General features: G+C 38.0%; 1 protein-coding gene across 5 annotated transcripts in view; it reads right to left on the bottom strand.

Moving 5' to 3' along the window:
* MTR (5-methyltetrahydrofolate-homocysteine methyltransferase) overlaps positions 1-22,664 on the bottom strand; it is a 51,137-nt gene that overhangs the window by 1,995 nt on the left and 26,478 nt on the right. For all 5 annotated transcript variants that reach the window (XM_071432626.1, XM_071432616.1, XM_071432637.1 and 2 more), the window contains 16 exons: positions 22,481-22,660; positions 21,378-21,494; positions 21,140-21,280; positions 18,577-18,666; positions 17,761-17,913; positions 17,132-17,239; positions 14,241-14,341; positions 11,730-11,797; positions 10,759-10,879; positions 7,580-7,661; positions 6,722-6,820; positions 5,804-5,879; positions 4,665-4,820; positions 3,770-3,966; positions 1,252-1,452; positions 359-551 (listed from right to left, as the gene is read on the bottom strand). In XM_071432626.1, the coding sequence (XP_071288727.1) occupies positions 359-551; positions 1,252-1,452; positions 3,770-3,966; positions 4,665-4,820; positions 5,804-5,879; positions 6,722-6,820; positions 7,580-7,661; positions 10,759-10,879; positions 11,730-11,797; positions 14,241-14,341; positions 17,132-17,239; positions 17,761-17,913; positions 18,577-18,666; positions 21,140-21,280; positions 21,378-21,494; positions 22,481-22,660 (2,083 nt within the window). The remainder of the gene's footprint in view (positions 1-358; positions 552-1,251; positions 1,453-3,769; positions 3,967-4,664; positions 4,821-5,803; positions 5,880-6,721; positions 6,821-7,579; positions 7,662-10,758; positions 10,880-11,729; positions 11,798-14,240; positions 14,342-17,131; positions 17,240-17,760; positions 17,914-18,576; positions 18,667-21,139; positions 21,281-21,377; positions 21,495-22,480; positions 22,661-22,664) is intronic.

Below are 22,664 nucleotides of genomic sequence, written 5' to 3'. Positions count from 1 at the left end.
CCATCTCAAGGTTCCTGCAGACCAGGAAATACTCTGCTGAATTGACTTTTTTTCTATCTGGAATGTCTTCTTACCACCATAAGGATGCCAGAAATTTTTTCTGTGCAGCAGAACCCTGTTTGCATGCAATCTGCTAATTAGGGGACACAACTCCTCCACCAAAAGCACTGGCAATGTTTTGCAAATTCTTCCTTGAATGAGGCAAAATAAAAATGGGAATAAAAAGGGGAAGACAGCAATTCCCAGAAGCACTTCAGTTTAGTATTCTATGTAACTCTGCAACAGCCAATTTGTTCTTTGGTTGGAATTTTGATTTCACGTAAAAAGCTGTTTAAGAATCTTAGCAAAGCCAAGTTACCTGTTGTTTCCTCAATGTTTGCAAGTTTCCACATGGTGAGTTTTTCTGTATGGTCAGGTTGGCTGGGATATCCAGGGGCAGGGCGAATTCCCTCATATTTAATTTTGCGTAGGCCAGAGAGATCCAGCTGCTCGCTACTACTGTAAGCCCAGAATTCCCTTCGAACTCTTTCATGAAGCTCCTCAGCAAATGCCTTGGAATAGAATGAAAAGTTCGGGTTTTTTTATTTTTTACTTTGTACAGACTGATGCAATAGCTGATTGATTAACAATGATAGATGCTTTCTCGCATTCCCATTTTCATTTTTAAGAGAGCTCTTAACACAGGTGTGTTATTTGAAAGAATTAAAGTTCACATGAAACACTTATTTTGCTAATTCAAGTATGTTAGTTACTTCTCTTATTGGTGGATGTGCTTTTTTGATTGTCCTGCTTTAAAGAGGTAAAGATGTGGACAAGAAACGCAAAAAGATAAAATTCATTAACCTATGGTAGCGACACCTCATTATAGCACTGAGGTCATTAGGTCTTGACTATCTGGGTGTCTCGCCCAGGTCTAGCTATAGAAGGCCACATCATTCTTGCTTCCATGCTACAATCAGATACAAGCATGTGCTGCTGCTCCTTTTAGCAGAGGACTTTTCCTCTAGCTCAAAGTGGGCAACAGCTTTTCTGGACTGCTTCTGCAACCTATGTGATTTTACCAGCACCAGTTGCCCTTCAGGAAGAATTTCCACTTCAGTAAATATCTTCAACAACAACAATAATAATCATAATTTCTGAAACCCTGCTATAGCTTGAAATCCCCAGCTAGAGCTAGCCCCACTTGCATTGTACTGAAGTGGCTCTAAGTTTGCTGAAAATTGCAAGGAAACACCTGATAAAACCTCATACCTCTGCCAACCGATCACCAAGAGCCTTCACCATTATGATGTTGTATTCATCCTCCTGTTTCCTAAATTCACTGCATAAATCATCTACACCAAAGCAGGCCACTGCAAACAGGCCTAGGTAGTCACAAATGCCAGAATCCAGTGGTGCTATGAAGTCAGAGAGGCAGTAATATGGATCTGTGCAGGCAGAGTCCTTTTCAGCCTAAAGTAACAAAATCAATGCGATAAATCACTTTAAAATAGATCATTAGTGCAGTATTAAGCTAAAGACCAGCATTTTTAAGACTAAAGGGCCTAGGGCATTTCTGACAAACACCTAACTAGTCTTTGAGCCATGGTAGCTTTTCTGTAGTTAAATTAGAAGAAAACCACCTCTCTTACTCTGAGGATGTTTGGACCACTGAAGAACAAACACCAAAGAAGAGAGATGCAGCACTGAACACACAGTGTTGGGATGCTTCTATTGACAGCTACTAAGATTTAACAGCTTATACTGCAAAAAAATTATTACAAAGTAAGGAATAGTCTTGTGCCAACAGCTGGGTAAGAGGAGGAATATTTCATCTCTACCCTTAACAGATTCCACATTTGTTAACAAAACTGATGGCTGATGTGGAAACTGAAGAATTCTCCAGCAATTCCCACTGTAGAATGGTTATGGGTTTATAACCAGTCCTTATGCTACAAGCTATGTGCTCAGTAATCCAGACAAAACAGTGCCCAGGATGCAGACTTTTTTCTAATCACACACAAGCACAAACAAAATGTATGTATGTATCAGTACTGGAAAGTTGAATCCTAAGCAAAGTTCGAGTGGGTTTATGCAAAGGGAAGGGGCCCAATGGAAAAGGACCTTGAGGTGCTGGTCAATATCCAGCTGAACAGGAATCAGCAGGGTGCCCAGGTGGCCAAGAAGGCCAATGGCACCCTGGCCTGCATCAGAAACAGTATGGCCAGAAGGACCAGGGAAGTGATTCTTCTCCTGTACCTGCCACTGGTAAGGCTGCATTTGAATACTGTGTTCAGTTTTGGGATCCCCAACTGAGGAAGAACCCTGAGGTGCTGGAGCAAGTCCAGAGAAGGGCAATGAAGCTGGTAATGGTTCTGGAGCACTCATCCTATGAGAAGTGGCTGAGAGAGCTGGGGAAAACGAGGCTCAGGGGAGAACTTATTGCTCTCTACAACCACCTGAACAGAGGCTGTAGCCAGGTGGGGGCTGGTCTCTTCTCCCTGGTAACCGACAGAACAAGGCGACACAGTCCTAAGCTGTGCTAGGAAAGGTTTAGGTTGGACATTTGGAGGAATTTCTTTACAGAAAGTGTGATCAGATGCTGGAATAGACTGCCCAAGGAGGTGGTGGAGTCACTGTCCCCAGAGATATTTGAGGAATGGCTGAACATGGCACTCAGTGCCATGGTCTAGTTGACATATGGTTGTTGAATCATAGGTTGGACTCAGTCTCAGAGGTCTTTTCCAACTAATTGGTTCTGTGAAATAGGGAACTATACTGCTCAGTGGATCCTTTTTCAAAATGGAAGAAAGGTAACAGAAAGAGGTACCTGAGCACCTAAAAAGAAATCTTGAATCATAGCAGTATATTCATTGTGGAAGCATGATTGCTATTTAAGAGGTGGCACAGTTCTTGTAAATCTACCCAACTTACAGAGAGAGTAAAGTTATTTAATGGCTGTCACTTAGCTGAAGATTAATTTTTTTAACCTATGACAATATTTTAGCAGTGTGTTTCACCCATTCCCAACTGCATCTTAAAAGCAAATAAAACACTCCTACCCCTGAAAAACAACAACAAAAAAATCTATTAACCTGCAAAGTTACAGAAAGTACCATAAAATTAACAAAATATCTTTTTTCCCCACAGGTGAAATTTATATTAATTTTAATGTTCATTTGCAATTTTTAGAGCTAAGGAAAATATTACATGCATCTCTAACTTTTAAATTTATATCACATCCTTAATTAGCATCAATGTCATGGATAGAACTCTGTGTACTAAAAGGAACATTTTATATAAGAAACAGAAGACAATTATTCTCTTCTACTTTGCTCTGCTGAAAACTCTCTTGAGTTACTGTATACACCAGGCTGGAAGAGATGCAGCTAAAATACATGGGTTTAAGCATTAACACATTCAAGTAGAATCCAGTGATATTAGAGAACTAAGGTTCATTAGGTTCTAATTTATCTTGAAACAAGATTCATGTGATTAATTTATACAACATACTGCTTTAGGACATCTTAAAATTGAAACAGAAAATGCACAACATATCTGAAGATGTCAAACCTACAAAGCATTTTGTACAATTATTACAATGCAAAATATTACAATATAAAGACCTGGCTCATCACTAACAGAATCTTGTTATTATTGAAAGAAATGACAAGACAATGGCTGCAGAGAAATTACAACAATTTTCTACAGATTTTAATAAGGCACTTCTATTACATTCCTGAAATTCAGGGGGAAGAAAAGTCCCTTAACAAATGTGCTGTCACTGTACCTGTTGCCTCAGACCATAAAATTTTGCTATTGGTTCTGAAGATCCCACTGCCTCTTCTGCAGCATACAAGTGGATATCATCCTGAACACTTCGAGCTGGCCAGAACCCAACCACACCTCTGGCTTGTAATTTCTTTTCATTAATCAATGTTTTAAGTAGATCTTGAGCATCGTTATAAACTCTCTTTGCTTCTTCACCTATTAAAAACAAAAGAAAAAAAGAAATTGCCTTAGAAAAAGCATGCTTTCATAATTGGCTAAATAGGTTGAAGAATTGTTTGAAGACTGATTCATTTTCTACATAATTGTCCAATGACTGCAATGATCTGTCAGCTACAGCAAATAGGAAGATTGCAGTGTGATCACAGGGCTGTAACAACATATATCTTAGGGAATAAAAAAACCCAAACAAAACACAAAATGTTTCAGCCAGCACCTAGTAGAGGAAGAGAACACAGAGTAAAATGAGCAAGAGACCCGGTGCGTGTACCTACATTACCACAGTGCAGCAGACTCAGAACATTGCTTTCAGTGTCATCCTGGCATTTTTATCACCCATTTCAAAGCCTACTGAATAGCTTCAAAAGGAGCTTGCCATTTTCACCCACAGATACATTAAGTGCTCTGCTGACATTTTCTGTTAATAAAATACTTCCCTGCGCTTTGGCAGGTGAATGCTAAATAAGATGACCAAGCATTTTTCCACACTTATTTTTCAGCCTTACATGGCAACAGTTGGTTCACTAAACCTTGCTTTGAACAACTTATTTCAGTGACATTCTTTGCATGTATTTGTACTATTCCTAATGTATTTCATTAAACATTTGGAATCCCACTGCAGCACACTGGGCCTGTTAGAATTCGTTATATGAAGTAAATGCAATTTCAGTACTTACCTACAGTTTTATCATTAAAGATCTTAGGGAAACTCCGGTTGGGATACTTTCCCCTAAGTTGCCAGACATCAAAGAAGGGCTTCCAGTCAATGTATTCTACCAGCCTCCTCAGGTCATAATTTTCAAAGACTTTTGTGCCAATGAATTTTGGTTTAACTGTAGGAAACAGAAGTACAATTGGACATGATGAAAATAATTTAAAATTGCTTTAACATTTGCAGTATAACTGATGTTCAGCAGCCTCCATCTCTGCAAATGATCTCTTCCAAACTAACTGTCCTAAAATTCTCATAGTCATATTTTCCTAAGCCATACCATAATCCACAGTTACAAAGAACCCAAAAAAAAAGTATAAAAGGCATATAAAGTTGAAATGGAAAAATTAAGGCCTTTTGTTCTTCCACGTAAATAAACAGCTTTTAGCTGCTGGACTTTGGAACTTATTTTTATGTAATTTCTAAGAACTTTTGCACATTTAGATGCACACACACAAGTGATAAAGCACGATGGATCTATCTGCATAAAGCCAGAAGCTTTGCACTTGTTTTGTCTGTACAATACTTTGTAATGCATTAAGCAAGTTATTGAAAATTAGCATCTTGTTGCATCTTGTAAATGAAACGACAGAAAGCAGTGTTAATGTCACTGCAGGATGCAACCTGAATGCTGTTTATACTTCTAGTATAATTAAAAAAAAAAAAAGTACAAAAACTGATGGGGGAAGGGGTAGGAAAGAGTGTAATGAGGCATTTGATTAAAATGCCATGTTACAGCATGTGTTCCCCAAATATGGTACAGTAAGGTGTGCAATGTAATGAGCCAGGCAGACAGTATTTTCAAAAGCTGTCATTAGTGTTTTCTTTGATTATCTGTTGTGATGGGTAACTCATTGTTTTGGGATTTTTTTCAGTTACATTTATTGAATATTAATATATTTTTTAAATGAGCTGTAAAAAAGCAGAAACAGAATGTTAAAAGTAATGCAAAAAAATCTCAGTTGAGACAGATACCAATTTACTTAAGCTGTTACACTGCTACATTCTGAAGTTTAAAGCATATTTGAATTAAAAATACAACTAAAATAATCAGACAAAATACAATAAAGGCACAGCAATCACAAACAACAACATATAGCTGACCTGGTATGTGGCCTGATAACCAATCATGATGGAAACCTTTTCTTCTAGCTTGCTGTAGAGACAAGTATCTTCTTTCCTATATAGACATAAAGGTTCATTTCAGAACACCACCTTTCAGACTCAAACTGTAACTGCAGACTTCATGGTAGAGTTTTACTCAAAATACTATTCAGGCTAAATCCAACAACAGATAATTTCAGCTTCAACAACTCTGAGTTCCCATGTGTAAAGTAAGATTACATCACAAGCAGATCATTACTTTTGCCTGTATAATGCTAATGAAACTGCTAATGAAAGGCTAATGAAACTGGCCTACAAGATTTCTGGTTCCTCTCAGCTACACCAGAAGTTCTATTAATACTTCACAATACACTAAAATACAAGCAGAAAATTATATTCTCCTACAGCTCTGATCACTCACCTAAGTAGAGTAGAGTACTCTACCTAAGTAGAGTAACAAGACTAAGACATTAGGAAAGCATTGTGGTTTAAAATTCCCAATAGAGTATGGCTCAGAACCAACAAAAGCTACCAGTACCATTTTCCCTACCCCAGCTGAAACTCCACATATCCTGCTACTGCTCCAGGAAAGCACTGGTCTCCCAAAGTTGATTAAGATGACATGACTGCCAGCTCCATGGAGGTCCTGGATACCACTGATTAGCCATTGAGGACAACCAAGAATTTGCCAAGCATGTATTAAGAGTCATGCAGCAAGGTCCTACAGGCTAAAAAATTTGATTTCATAAGCACTTCTGGAAGTTTTCAATCCATTTTACTGCAAGTTTTAAATCAAAACAAATATACCTGAAGGTCTTCACAAGGAGCTGAACAGTAAGAGAACAGCAAGTTATTCATAATAACTGAACAGCAAGTGCCAACCGCTTCAAACAAGAAGATAATCAATTATATTTGTACCTTGAGAGACTCATAGTGTTCTTGTCTAATTTCTTCATATTCCTCTAATATTTCTTCAAAGAAATCATCCTTCATACTGTCATCTAAGAGCTGGGAGCACTGAAAAGAACAGGGAGGAAAAAGCAGTAAGTGTTACACCTAGTGTAACACACTATGGGAAAGACAGTGTAAGTTTCAGACTAGGCAACCTGTCTTTTGGACTCTCTTGGCAACACTAAACTAAACTTTACCATTAATCCGCAACCTCCATTCAAACTAGCTGTGTTTAGACTACAATTATTACTGAGATCTCTGCCCTAAGACACAGGTAACATTAGCAGAGCGAAGTCCAAGTCTGGAAAGACCTGAGAGGAAAATACTCCAAAACTTCAGAGACTGAAGTTAGTCACAGAAGCAACACACAGCTTGGCCTACTCTTTACCACCATGTATTTGCCAGCTAAGACCACCCATTTCTCTGAAAGAGAATCCATCCCAAAAAACTCCAGCCACATGTTTCTCAGTACAAATGTTGCTATCTAACTTCAGAAATATATTTAAATTAGCCAGAACAGCAGTACACATAGAACTCCATCAGTTTCACTACAAAACTACAGTCAAGGACTCAGTGAATGTCACCCTCACTAGAGTAATGGACATTTAAATGAAAGTGCCCAGTGACAATAACTGTCACAAGCCAGTTGAGAACTATGTGGCAGCACAAAACAGCTGAAACAAGTGTAATTTAGAAACTTGTCTCTGATGTGCTCCTTTTAATTTTCTGCCACAACACTAAGCCTTAGAGGAAAGGATGAAAGAGACAACAGAAAAACAGGGCACATATCTTTGCATGGACAAGAAACTAGAATTTAGAACTTACAACCACAACACTCTTGGATGCATCCAGGACGTGAACCACAGGTGCGCTATATCGTGGGGCAATTTTAACAGCTGTGTGTGTTCTTCAGTAAAAAGAGAAAGAGTGAGCATTTTACAACTAAAGCAAAAAAACAACAAAACCAAACAAAAAACCAAACAGAAAGAAAACAAAACAAAAACAAACAAAAACCCCACAAAAACAACAACAAACAAACAAACAAACAAACAAACAAAAACACCCCCAAGCAACCCACCAACAAAAAAAGCAGACAACATCCCCAGGGAAATAAATCCTGACTTAATGCATAGACCAGAACTTCAAACGAAGAAATTCATTCATCCATCTGCTATCCATGAATCATTAAACACAGATTTTTAATAACAGGTGTATAAACATTTTCCTTCAAAGAGTATCAGAACACTTCATAAATAATGTGCCAACTCACATTCCCTCAATGTCATACCAGCTGAATGAAAATCAGCAACTCATTAGTTTTGAGTCTCAGAAATCAGTAAGAATATTCCAAATTAAGCCTACCAAGAACTAGCCATTTCTTTAATCCTTTTTGCTCATCTTACATTTTTTTCCTCCTGCATGCTAATTTTTGGCTCTGTGGATTAGCATTAACCTAATTCAGTGATGATTATCCCATTTCTCAGTATCAGAGGCACAAGTCCTCTATACACCTGAACAATGAATTCTGCCAGTGGCCAATAAATATTACAAACTTGCACCTTGAAGATGCAGTGAACTTTGCATTAAGTGCAATGAGGACAGACCCTTCTCTTCGAAGTCTGTCAAATTATGAGACTACTTGCTGAAGCTACAAAATATAGACTGTAATAGATCTACTACAATATGCATTGCTCTGATAAAGAAAGCAACACTGCTAACAGTTTCTAGTGATGCAAAAAGAGCTCTGCTCAGTCCTACCAAAACTCTGCAAGCAAGCGTAGGAGCAAAGATGTTATAGGCCTTATAATTTGCTTTTTTATATACTAAGGTCAAATAACATTTCTAAAATTAAATTTGAATCAGAGCCCAAGAAGCAATCTTCCCTAACAAAGGTAAGGATCCCCCTTTTCTTCAGGTTCTGTCAAATATTTAAAGCACTTGGATATGGAGGTTTACTCATGACTGTGCAACACAGCTGTGTAAACAACTGTCCAGCATCCCCTGAATGTGCTTCTAGGAGATGCATTTTTGATCTTGGCAGCTCTATTTTTTACAAAAAGGTATCTCATCTGTTTTGATAGGAACAGACAGAGGAAACAAAAGAAGACATGGTCCTAAAATGGCACTGTATCAACCATTACATACTAACTTTTGTATTTTTTTAAAGTAAATTTTATGGCAATGAGAATGTCACCATTATTTCTCAGCACCTGAATTTACCAAAGTAGCATAATATGAATGGAAAAATCCTCATTACTGTAAATTATGAAGAAACTCTCATTGTGTGGATTCTGGAGACTAAATCCAGCCTCCCTCTCTCTCTCTTTCAAACTAACCTCACTATACACTCTTCCAAGTACTCATGATCTCCTTATTCCAAATAACAATGCCTATTTATTACAGTGAAAAAAATGCAGATGTTTCTTCATTAGCAACCTCTGACACATACACAACCTTTAAGAATGCACATGGGAAGTTAAATTGAAGACTAGGAAAGTAACGTAAAATATACATTAAGAATCCAGTCTTCCATAAAGAGTACCTTTACTGGACAGTATTTAATAGACACTGCATTGTATCTGGGCATATGTGCAAGTATATATTTATATATAATTCACATGAATAAAATCAATTTTTGTACTCAAAAGTATACATATATCCTTTAGTAATTTCCATATTCAAGGATAAAAGTAGTGCAGCTTCCCTGTTAGCTACATTCCTCTCTGCTAATAAATTCTGCAGAACTGTTTGATGCTGGTTATTTGACATCAATTACTAGGCCAAAATGCCCTGGGTGAAAAAACTGAAAAGAACTGAAAAGGCTCTCCTAAGACCTCGACTTAGAATAAAGCCTTCCCCTCGACTCCCCATATTTTTGGTGGGGTTTTTGTTTTGTTTTGTTTTGTTATTGTAAGAAAAAATCCTCCACATTTGCTGTCAGTATCGAAGCAGCAGGAAGAGGCTCGTATGGAAAAGGAGAAAAGGAATACAGGAACAATAAAGGCAGGTAGTGATCCTACTCTCACTGTCTGTCAAATGATGAGATGATTTGCTAAAGCCAAAAATACAGAATACAGGACGTGCTGCTCTGATAAAGAAAGCAACACTGCTCACAGCTTTTAGTTAGACAAAAAATGACCTCTACAGTCTTCTGAGCTGTCACCCCCTCAAGTATATTGTACACAAATCAGTCAGCAAAGCGTGACCCACGGCTGTTATACGTGCCCAATACACATGTGCAGTAATGCTAATACTAGGTGTCACTGAGCTGTCAACGTGGTCTTCAGGAAATCACAGCAGCTGTATTATTTCATTTGAACAGATCTGAGAGAACAAGATTTTAACAGCTCAGTCCATCAAAATCAACATGATAAGTACTTCACCAGCAAGCAGTGGGGCTTTATCCCCTACCAGCCTGCCTGAGCAGCACTGGAGGCTCAACACAGTCATCACTACATTGAACAGTGATCCAGGAAAATACAGTAACTTCCTTAAAGATAACAGCTCCCTGATGTCAACTATTTCTCAAAACTAGTCTCAAAATCCTGCATTTTTAAAATGCTTTGGTGAACTAAAATAGATCATCCAACCCCTCAGAAGAACAGGACTTTATTTATTTCCATATGAGCAAAAACTTTTAGAGAAAACACAGTACTTCGACATATAATATATACTTGCAAAAATTAAACATTTAAGATGTCCATTATTTGTTATGTACTAACTAGATTTTACCTCAATAACCTAGGACTTCTGAAACAAGAAATAACAGTCAATGTTAGGGTGAATACATATCAGTATGTGTGTTGCAGGAAAATGAGAGAAAGGGGGGAAGAAATGGCTATAAATTTTCTTTTTCATTAGTTAACTAGTGAAATAGTTTATATATAATATAATACTGTTTATATATAATAATAATACTGTTTGCATAGAAGCTGCCCATCTGTTTATATGTAATAATATTGTTTGCATAGAAGCTGCCCATCTTCCCAACAGAGATAGCTTACTTAGAAGTAGTTGCTCCTCCAATGAGCAAAGGAATCTTTATTGCCAATCTCTCCATTTCCTTGGCGACAAAAATCATCTCATCCAAAGATGGGGTGATGAGACCAGACAGGCCAATTATATCTATTGCAAATTTACAAACACACATGCACAAAACTTTTAGCCAATCCATTCTAGAAAGACACAAAAATTACTACAGAAAAGTTTATTTTATACATCAGATAGCCTCATGCATCAGATAGAAAATAATGAGATGAAAAGCATGATAGTCACTAGTCTAAAAGGGATGTTTGACCCAATTAGAAAGTGAAAGCTTTCCAAGAATGATAGCAATTCCAAATCCCCAGTTTAAGATATTTCTCAGTCTTCACAGTTGCTGAACACCTACTGCTCTAGTTTCAGCAATAAATAAACAGCACTTTTGATTAGCAAGCTCCAAGTCTCAGAAGTTCAGCACCGAAGAGGGAAATAAGACAAAATAATTATAAGTTCTGCTCTTAGAAACAGCAAGTGCTTTCAATCTTCACCATGTTTCACACCATTCATCTTTTCCAAGATGTAGTAGACTATTCCAAAGCAACTGCAAGTTGTATCAGGAAGTTCATTATTTATTAGAACAATTCATTCCTGATTTCACACTCACTGATCTGGCAGGCCAAATGCCAAGTTCTTTTTACTGATTTGAGACCCAAAAAGAAGTTAGTTAGACCTTTTCAAGGCTCCGTTTATCCATCTGTAAAAGAAATACACTATCTCTCTCAGAGTTGTCCATCTGATACAGCGTTTCAGTTCCTCAGGCTAAGTTTCACAGAAGTGCCAAACGATAAATAATTAACATGGTTAAAGCTGAAGTTCTGATTTCTCTGAAGATAATCTGATCAAATCATAGACAGTACAGGTATGCAATAAACAGCAATAAAAATGTGATTTAAAAATCAAACAATTCAGAAGTACTAATGTAGTCTCTCTATACCTGCTTTGTTTTCAACAGCAGCTCTTAATATCTTATCACATGGTGTCATGACTCCTAAATCAATAACTCTGTGGAAAGAAAGGAGATGACACAAGATCTTTTAAATAGCAAATCAAATTTCTGTTACAGGGCAAATACATTCCTCTTGCTGTAAACAACTGACCTAAAAATATATATTAAGATTGAGATGTTTGTTTGTTTCTCTTAAGACTATTTGGGAAATGGGAAACGGGGGAATCTTTACATAGGAAATACCTCTGGGTCTGGTAAAATTTTCAGTAAGAGTTCCAGATGGCATAACAGTTAAGAAAATTCAAGTGTAAGAAGAGCTTTTGCTTTAAAATAAATTTTTGTGGTTGTACTAAGTCTGGATGAGATGAGTTAATTTTCTTCACAGCAGCTGGTATGGTGCTGTATTTTAAATCTGCGGCCAAAACAATTCTGCAAATTAAAGTTTAACTGTTGATGAGCAATACTTTCACAGCATCAAGGCCTCTTCTGTTTCTTACTCTACCCCCCCCAAGAAACAGACTGTGAGGAGACACAGCTAGGCAGATGACCCAAACTAACCAAAGAAAAATTCCATGGCACATGAAGTCAAATTCAGCAATAAAAGGGAGAGTAAGGGACATAGCAGGGGTTAGCCATATTTTGCTCAGGAACTGGATAGGCACCTAGTCTGTCCATAGGAGGTGATAAGGGGATTGCATCACTTGTTTTTTCTTTCTTTCTCTCTTCTTCCACTTCGTCTTCAGTTATTACTTTTCTCCACCCACCATTTTTCTTGCTTTCTTTCTCCACCCACAATTTTTCTTGCTTTCTTTCTTCCTTTCCTCTTTTCCCATCTCACTGAGATTGGCTGGGTGGAAGTGAATGAATGCTGTGTGGTGCTGAGCCACCAAATAGGCTACCCACAGCAGTAGCATTTCTGAAGGCATCTGGATAATACAAAAATGTTTTGTGGACATCGTATTGTCACTGTCATATTTTTTGGAAAAATCCCTTCTCCAGGATTTCTTCTCCTGAGAAGCTAAGAAGCCTCAGAGAGAAATGAAAACAATAATTATCTGTTTGCTTCTCCCTGTTTTACTGCTTTAGAATGTGATCTGGAAATTGTTTACTAACAGGTGCATGTTTGATTGGCTTCATGTGATTTGTTTTTACTTGATGACCGATCACCATCAGCTGTGTCAGACTCTGAGGAGTCAGTCACATGTTTTTCATTATCATTCTTGTTAAGCCTTCTGTCTGTATCCTTTCTCTATTCTTTAGTATAGTTTTAGTATAACATTATTTTATATAATGTAAGTACATAAAATAATAAATTAACCTTCCAAAAACATGGAGTCAAATTCACTCATCTCTCACCTCATCCTGGGGACCCCTGCAAATACTACATTATATCTTACATCAGGAATATAAGATGATTCACACCAAGCTTGTTTGCCTTATTAAAGCATACATTTTATGAAACAGGACACTGAACTTCCCTTTCTAGCATTTTATTGCTATTACCCTAGCCATTGCTAAGGTTTTTATTTCTTCAAGTAAACCGCCCCAGCCTGCAGATTTCACTCAGCCTCACTCATATTCATGGTGACAGAGAACACTATGGCTTCCTTTCAGTAAATCTAAATAAAGCTCAAGAAAGCCTGAATCCAATCAACAGAATTTCAAGAGGAAATTCAATGGAATATATTGCATATATACAGCACTGTTACTGACTTCAACACTTTGTGTTTTGAAAAAAAGGGATAATTTTGGCTCTTTCCAGAGCAAATGACAACCCAAAGTCAAAACTAAACTAAAGGAATGAACAGTAAGACTGAGTTCCAAAACCAATTCAGCTTTGCACAATGTCTGACAGACCCTTGAAAAAAACACTAATGGGAACATGACCATTCATTCCAACACTGTTGCCAAGCCTTCTGCACATACACAGGCCATGAAAGACCTGACTTTTCTTGAAGTTCTAACTTTTGAAGTTTAGAAACAGAATGAGAATCTCATCTCTTATTTAAGAAAACATACCTCAGCAAGTTTTTAAAACCTCATAGTTAACAAACAACATGAAAAACACACTACAAGATTCATTTGAATCTTACAAGACTATTTTTTCCCAACACAAGCCATATACAGTATTGCCTACTGCAACTGTCATATCTGATTTCTTCAGACATTACAAAAACATCACAGTTATTATATTTAACTGATAAAAAACAAACACAAAAATTGATGTTCTCATCTATATTCCAATTGATGTTCAACTGCAGAATCACCTCAGATGTTAATTTATTAGGAAAAACAATACTCAAGGAGAATGCAATACTCCCTCTTGCCCCCCCATTTAGTAATACCTGCTATGATCTGTGTTCCCAATGACAACCTGGGGAACAGAGAAAAATTCCCAAGAAATGCCCAGTTCTGTTATCACCACAGCTGCAGCTACAGAGAGGTACTAATTACTGACCCTTCTACAGTTGTGTTCTCAGCTACCTGATGTCTCTTTACCTGAAGTTGTTGCAGCCCAGAACAACTCCCACAATGTTCTTGCCGATATCATGTACATCTCCCTTCACAGTTGCCAAAACTATTGTACCCTGGTAAGGATCCTGGAAGTTGAAGTAGCAAGAGTTAAATTACTCAGAAGCCTTGGTATGTTTGAACACATCCTTCAACACTGCAATCCTAATCCACGACCCAGACTTCTATTATAGTACTGCAAAGTGTAGTACAGATAATACAGTAAGTATTAAAAACCATCTTAAAAGATCCAGGTAATAGAAACGTGCACATGAATTATTCTTTTAAAATGCATGGATGTTATTCAAAAATCTGTGTTTGAAAAAACAAAACATCACATAAAACCATTTCAGATCTGGATAGCATTTTTTGCAGTGCAATAACTGAACTCCTGAGGTTCTTCTGCTCCAAATACACACCTTGCCAATAAAGAGATTAAATATTTAGAACAGAAGGGCATGAATACTTATAATTACATGTCTGTTTGTGCATCAAGATCAATCTTTTGATGCAATGCTGAGAAAAACAGGATATTAGCAAACTTAGAAGAGAAATTAGAGCAATTAGAAAAAGCAGAAGAGGCTCATTTTTATGCAACGCAAATAACAACGGAGTTTTCAGTGCAGTGATCAGGCTACTTCAGACTACCCAAGCTGAACAAACAGGCTGAAGAAGGATCAACTTGAAGAAAGGAAGCTGTTCTGTCACAAGCAGGTCCTAGGCTAGATGGCATTCAGCCTGACAAAGGGTGCTGCCAGCAGCACAACAGTGGAACTTCCCACAGCAGTTCTCCACCGGGACACAGGACGTGGCAATACCTCTTTAGTTGTGTAATCACTGCCGTCATTTGGAACAGCTCCAGGCTATAACAGTAGTATGTCTGAGCTGCTGCAGCATCAGATGCCAGTAAGCAACTACAAAAATTGCACAGAATTTAAATAAAGTGGAAATCTGAGCATATTGTATGTGAAACTATAAAATATTTTTCCAGACAGTATCTCATCTCCTTCGCACATGGCAGAACTGGATGACTGAACTCTTCTATAAAGCATGTTATATTTCTGGACACATAGAGCAGCTCTCTATTTCATGAACCTACATTGCTTTTGTAGTTGCAATATTATGGGTTAAAAAATCTTGATATATTATCAAGAGTGACATTAGTATTTTCCTGTGGTTCTAACACACTTGTTGAATAAAATCCCTGGATTTCCACCAATGTTGCTGTTTACTAAAATCTAGTATTTCCCCAGAGCTTCTGTTTTACACAAGGCCAGAGAACAGAGGAAGCAAAATGAAGGTCTGTAAGTCAGCCATCTCAGTAAATCAACAGAAAATTTTGCAGCTGAAAATATACTGCTGGGGAATGGGGTAAGAGATTAATCAAGGACTGGGAGAAGAACAAAACATGCTGGCCCACATTAGGTATCACATCTAATCATACCTAATAATTACTGATGATTTCATTAGTGATTGATACAAAAGAAAAAAAAATTGGATTTGCACATAAGAAGGAAAATCTTTGCTGGATAGCAAACAACATGGGAAACAGCACATACCACTTTAAATAAACCCTATTTAAGGCACACTTATTTCAACTGTCTTAAGCAAGGAGGTCCTCAAGTTCTGGGCATACATCCAACAGGCCTTCATTGTTTTTCATCTTCGATAGAGATCCACAGCCACAGCTATTTATCCTCAAATGTCACTATCAACGCTTTGCATTTCCTGGCAGTCTGTGACTAAAACTGTCCTGGAGGGTACAGTGGCCTGGGTAACATCAGACAGATCAGTTACCAGAGTCTGCAAATCTTTTTCCTTCAAGCCAATGTACTTTGGGAATAGATGCAGCTGTTTTATCTCTTTCATTGATTCTCTATATAGGGGCATGTCTTTTTAAGAGGAAGGAACTACATCCCATGCCCAGCAGAAGGTAGAGAAGGCAGGATGACAGAATCCCTGCCTTTTTGTCCTGCTCTCCTCAGCCACACAGAGCACCTAACTCACTCTCTTAGAGTGTTTGCTATCTTTTTTAGAACATCTCAAATTCCACTTCACATCTTTCTAGCCAGAGAATTAAGTGCCAGAGGGTTCACAGAAGATCCTAATCCACTGTTCATGGAATCAATGGGGTAGCAATTTTAAACAACTTCAAACAGCATCAGAACAAAACAGAGGGTGTGAAATACCAGCCCTGTTGTCTGAATTAAAAGAGAACAGCATGAGCTGGAGAGAGATGATGAAGTGAAAGGTGATTTGTGACAGCCAGAGAACACATTAACTTGAGATACAGGAGAGAAGACACCTTCATATCTGGAAAGAGCATGGGAGAAGAGACAAGGCATTTTCCTTCTTTCATGAAGATCAGTCAGATTTAATTATCAGGCTATCTTTCTTTCCAAATTATTTCCTGTATTTGTTACATTTGTGCTGGACAATCACACAACAGATACACAGCAAATACATTGTAAGAAGATTTCAAGGAAAGAATTAGGAACCATTAAAAATTTTAAAGGAGAATTAGAGAGTTCGCCCAGGGCAGAAGTATTACAAGCAAGTAGCAAAATCTGCCATAAAGTTAGAATAAATAACACCAAAATTAAATGTCTGTAAAAACACAAGAAATTAGTAACATTAGCATAAAGGGCTTAAAAAGGCTCACTGGCATAGTTCAGAAAACTTTGTGAACTTAGGCACACACCAAGCAGAGTTCCACAAAATCATGAATTTCAAACGTAATTCAAATTTTGACTGAGATTGTCAGTCTCCATGTGACTGCATCAACTCTCCAGCATAATAAATATAAATAGCAACAAATAATTCTTATATTTGTCATAGCACTCTATGAAAGAAATACAGCACAAAGGAGTGTATCTTGCCTCTTCTTCTGTGCTGCCTTGCTTGGCTCTCCTTTCCTCTCTTTCTTTTTCCATATAGGGAATAAGGTGGCCAACTGCTTTCTTCATAACTCGAGCAGACTTTATCACCTGCACAGGTAAAGGTGGGGGCAGAATAAACAATAAAGACAAGGTATAGGAATAAACCCAGTTTTACTTTAGCTTTCTCATTCAGGCAATAAATGAAACCTCATTTGCAGCCCCAGGAGGCCGTTTTCAGATCACTCTGCGGCTGCAGGCTGCTGACCTTACTGGGCTAAGGCTCTACACAAAACATTTCTTCCACAGTGCAGCTTCCCAGACCAATCACAATAGAACTGAAAGCTGCAGACAGACCCAGACTTGGAAGGTGCTAAACACAGCAAATTTTATTTGGGCTTTTATTCTCTTGCACTTTTCATGGCCAAAGACTTAAAACTGCATTTCAAATAAAGCAAAAGCTCTCAGGAAGAACAGAAACAAACAAAATCATACGCATAGAAAGTCGAGTTTCAAAGTAAAGTAACAAAGTGACTGCTTCTCAGCAGTACCTGAATTTTTGCAATTCCTACATTTTACAATGCTAGTTTTTGTAGGAAATAGGAAAATATATGACATTATTTTCTAATTACCTGAGGTAGAAACATCTTTCCAGCACCAAAAAGATCACCAACAATTTTCATGCCATTCATCAAAGGCCCTTCAATTACATTTAGAGGTCTAGGATATTTTTCCTGGTTTAATCTTGCTTCTTCTGTATCTGCAATGACATACTTCTCAATGCCCTGAGGGAAAAAAAAAAAAGAGAAGCTTTTATCTTGCTAGAAATACAGCTTTTATTTAGTTGCCTTCTCCCCAGAAAAACCCCACAATGAAAGTACAAATAGATACTGTAGATACTGATAGTCTTTAAAAATACCTCAAATGTGAATTGAAAATAGTCTTTCTTCCTTTGGTTCAAAGGAACCAAAACACTGCAGGTCTTAGGCAGATAAAGCTACTCACAGCATTTCCCCAGTATTAACAGATTTGTTCACTTTTCTTAACTCTGTCATCAGAAAAACCCAACACTCAAAAAAGGCTGCTTCCTCAGTCCAGGTGCCACTCAGTGCAGTACTACTGAAGGACCAAAAACAGCCCTAGGAAGTAAAAGGAGTGTGTTCCAAAGCAAAAGCTGCATGTTTCTACCAACACTAGTGGAATAAAATATTATAGGTCAAAGACTTCAACTTCTGAAGCTTAAAGACACACCTCTACGATAAGTTTTCTCTAGTTTTCTCTGTTATTGAAATTAAATAGATCAGTTGCCTTTATTATTCATTGTTAATTAATAGCTTGTGGAAAAATGGTAGCTGAAGAACTTTTAAAGGCAAATATGTCCCTTAAGGTCTGAGCTGAGCTCATGGCTCTGAGCTCTGATGGCTAGGACAGTTTTCCAGCGAGATTACCTTGATGAGAGCATATTCCAGCCTTTCCTCCACAGAGCCTTTACGCCACTCATCAGTCTGTACAACTTTTTTTCCTCCTTGGGCATGATTCTGAAAAGACATCCATAGGAGCTTGCATGCATAAGAGGTACAATTATGGACTTCACATTCAGAAAACCGAGGATATTTCCAAGTAGTGACTCATAAAATAATTTTAGACTATGCAAAAGGTTTATATACATGCAAATCATGTTGCAAACACCTGTGATGTAATACATGCACCCAAGGTGTCTACATCCCAATAGGTATACACCTCAATGAAAATTTAAACAAAATATTTTTTTTTAAAAAAGAGAGAGCAGTTTGACAAATTTTGTGCTCATAAAAATGATGACATGACTAATCCTAAGGGATTTACTTCTGGGAACATATTTTAAATTGATTCCTGGCCCACACATTACATTTAATTTTAAAATTCTAATTAATTTGGCACTAATTCAGTTTCTGCTGGAATAGGTTATGTTATTCCATATCACAGACATGTTTTCATCAGTCAGCCTACAAAACTACTGTTTGTCACACACATAGACTGCCCCAAGCTACCACATATCCTCTCTGTCTCACACTCACACTCCCCTTGGCTATGAACACAGAGGCCAAAAAGGCTTCATAGTGCAAGGAAGTTCACAAGCACCCCCCCAGGAAGACTCATGGAAGAGCACCTTATCCAACACACTTCAGGCAAGTAATTTCTTTTCCTTACTCAGTTATTAGACATAATCTGACATCTCTCAGGCCTTATGAACTTCCTATACTTTTGAGTACTCATCAGCAAGTTTTTAAAGATAAAGCCATGGAAACAAGACCTCACTCATGGGAACAGAAAACAGAACAGCTTCCATTCATGTTTATACAAATATTAGCTAACTTCACAACTTCTCGTTTCCTAATCTTATTCCCCTCATATGTCTAGATTGTAAAAAGGAATGAAGGAAGGAATAAAATGCTGCCTGGAGACAATATACACTTATATTAATTCTTAATTATATTAAAAACCTGACTGGACATGTCCCTGAGTAACCTGATCTTGGCTGGCCCCTGATTTGAGTAGGGGGCTTGTAGTAGATGATCTCCAGAAGTCTCTATCCACCTCAGGAATCACCTTATGTGATTCACTGAAATGATACCAAGTGCTCTTCAACCTCTGGCCAGAAAGTTTAACAAGGGAACCACTCCAGCCTAAAAGTAACCCATGACACTGTAAGATGGACATGCAGGAGGAAAAGTGTTCGAGAATGTCTGCAGTTACATACATCATAGAAAATGGTTTTTAATCTCAAACTTCAAACGAGGACTGATTCTCTAAATCTGCAAGGAAAAAGTTCCTCTTTTTTGCCACTAGACTATTTTACTCCCTCAGTAAAACTACCACCACTAATAAAAGCAGATTTTCCAACAATGGCTTCCCAAACTTATAGACCTAGGATTCAACATCCACTTTATTTCTACTTTTAAGGCTCCATTTAAATTCACATTCAGCCTTCTGCAGAAACACTTGCTCAAGTAATCCCTTTCTAACTCTCCCTTTATTTTTCTTCCTCCTTAGGCAATCTTGAATACACCAATGGTGCAACTCAGCTTAAACAGACAAGATCCCTCTCAGGTGAATTGCTTGGACACCAAGAACACCATCTGGAATAGCCTAAGCACAAAGGATAAAGAGAGTCTTCCTGTACTAGTTTTTAACATGTCACCACTGTTACTATAAACCATGCACCACCACAGGGCAAAATACAAACCAAGTAAAGCTCTGCACAGAAACACTGTCTCCAGGAGCTATAAAACAGACATGAAAATCTTCTTGTGCATTCAAATCTAACAGCCACCTAACCCAGTGAGATTTTTTTCTGTATCTCCCATTCAGAACAGAATTTCACCAGTTACCTTACAGACAACTGTAACTTTTGTCCTTTATCACCACCATCATTAAAATATCTCAAAACCACTAAATACCTGATCCTCAATCTTGACACATTACATGAACTGGAAGTCTATGCAGAGCCACAAATCACAAGCAACTATTTCACTTTTTTATATACTCCAAGCAAACCATTACCACCAGAGAGAGAGGTTTACTCTTAATCTACCACAGCGCACTTGTCATTAAAGTTCGAGCACCAAGATCAGCTTGCTTATGAGTTGGCTGTTTTTTCTGGTATTTGTTGGTTTGTGAGCATTTTTTTGGGGGGAAAGTCTGATTGGGATTTTTGCTTCTTATTTTTTGGGGGTTTGGTTTTTTTCTGTAGAGAATGCGTATGCATTCAGCTTGGTCTCCTGAAGCATATGAAGAGCTCTGGCACCAGCTCTTCCACAGTATGAAACTGGAGAGGTTTGATTTATCACAGATTACTCATTTTATTCTGTGTTAATAACTGAACCACTTGAAATATCATCCGGAAATTTTTACACCCACAGTTATACTGACACATGCAGTTTATAGGCTGTTTTACCTATCACCTGCAGGGAGGTGGTAAGGCTCAGGTGCTAAGCTAACTACTGTTCAAAGCTTAAAACTGGAAGTTACCTGAGCATAATGTAAAAGTTTCTCTGTTGCATCAGGATCTTTGTTCCAGATTAGATTCTCACACAGCTGTAGCAATTCCTTGTGGATATCATCATACACAGGCAGATTCCCAGCATTCACAATTCCCATGTCCATGCCATACTGGAAAAAAACATAGAGAATCCTCCAGAAAGGCTGTCAGACATAGCACTGCACATCTGCCAAGTGCAAACTTATGGAAGCCAAAAGCACATCATACCTTAATTGCGTGGTAAAGGAACACTCCATGCATTGCTTCTCGAATGGCATCCATTCCTCGAAAGGAGAAGGACAGATTGGAAAGACCTCCACTTATCCTGGCTCCTGGCAGTGTTTCCTATAGGAATTGCACACAGATTTTTAGAGAAGTGCTTTCCAAAAAGGAAATGTAAGTAAAGCATTCAGTTCATAAAACAATTGGCCACTGAGTTCAGTGCATTGCCTATGTACCCTTTCTCTTTTCCCTGTTCTATATCCTTCTAGTTACTCAAATTCATAAAGATCAATTCAAATCTTCAGGAAAATTTACAAATAAAGGAAAGATCCAACAGCTACTGTGGTTTCCATTGTCACAGGTGCTATTCTGAACACATCAGTTCTCCCACTGCAGCACTCCATATTTTCTCCATACAAACCTACTTTTGGCTCTTCCTGTCCCCGCTCCTCTGGAAACAGGAGGAGCCAGTTTGCCTGCTTGCACATCTCAGAAGCAGGCTGACGCTGAGCAGCCAAACTCAAGGGTGCAGCCCTGCTTCCAGGGGCCCTGTGGTGACAAAGCAGCCTGTGGGGTGTCACCCCCAGACAGCTACTGGCAGAGCATCTCCACATCTATCAGGGTGTCTTGTGAAACACAACAGTGCTGTTTCCTTGGCTGCATGCAGGTGACGTTCCTTACTGCTATACTCCTTTACACATATTTTGGCTACATAAAAAGTCAGGTTGCCAAACAAATGCCTTCCACAGAAAAAGGAATTTTACTGAAAAAAAGCACTTTTCGCACACCTTCAAAGAGGTCCTACTAGCTTGCACATAAATGTGATCATTACCTCGTTTAATTAAGCTAGTATATTTACAGTACAGCAAATGGACTGAAATATATTTATAGAACTATCTGAAGTTGTTCTGCTGGAAATACAGCAATATTGGGGAATGTCTGGACTTCAGAAGAGTAGTCCTGCTCACTAGGCTAAAATGTGTAACATTTTTCAGCAGTGTTTTGTTGTTGTCTGAAGGGGGGTGGGGTGTTTTTTCTGTTTTATAGGCGTTTAGGGTTTTAAGTCATCTCAGCAATACACTTCAACTTAAAATAACCTTACAACTCACTTTTATGGTTTTAGTAGCATTGATAAAATTTATGGCATAAAGGTTATGTTCTTCCATTCCAGTTCCTATGGTCAAAATATTAGGGTCAAATATTATATCATTTGGGTTGAAGTGCAGTTTTTCCACAAGGAGATGATAAGCTCTGGAACAGACTGCAATCTTGGTTTCTGTTTCTGTTGCCTAG

Source organism: Agelaius tricolor, unplaced genomic scaffold (assembly GCF_023055355.1).
Source record: "Agelaius tricolor isolate 1412-34295 unplaced genomic scaffold, bAgeTri1.0.p SCAF_1, whole genome shotgun sequence".
Classification (NCBI taxonomy): Eukaryota; Metazoa; Chordata; class Aves; order Passeriformes; family Icteridae; genus Agelaius; species Agelaius tricolor.
The sequence above is the reverse complement of the archived record's forward strand: the minus strand, read 5'-3'. Positions and strand labels throughout refer to the sequence as shown.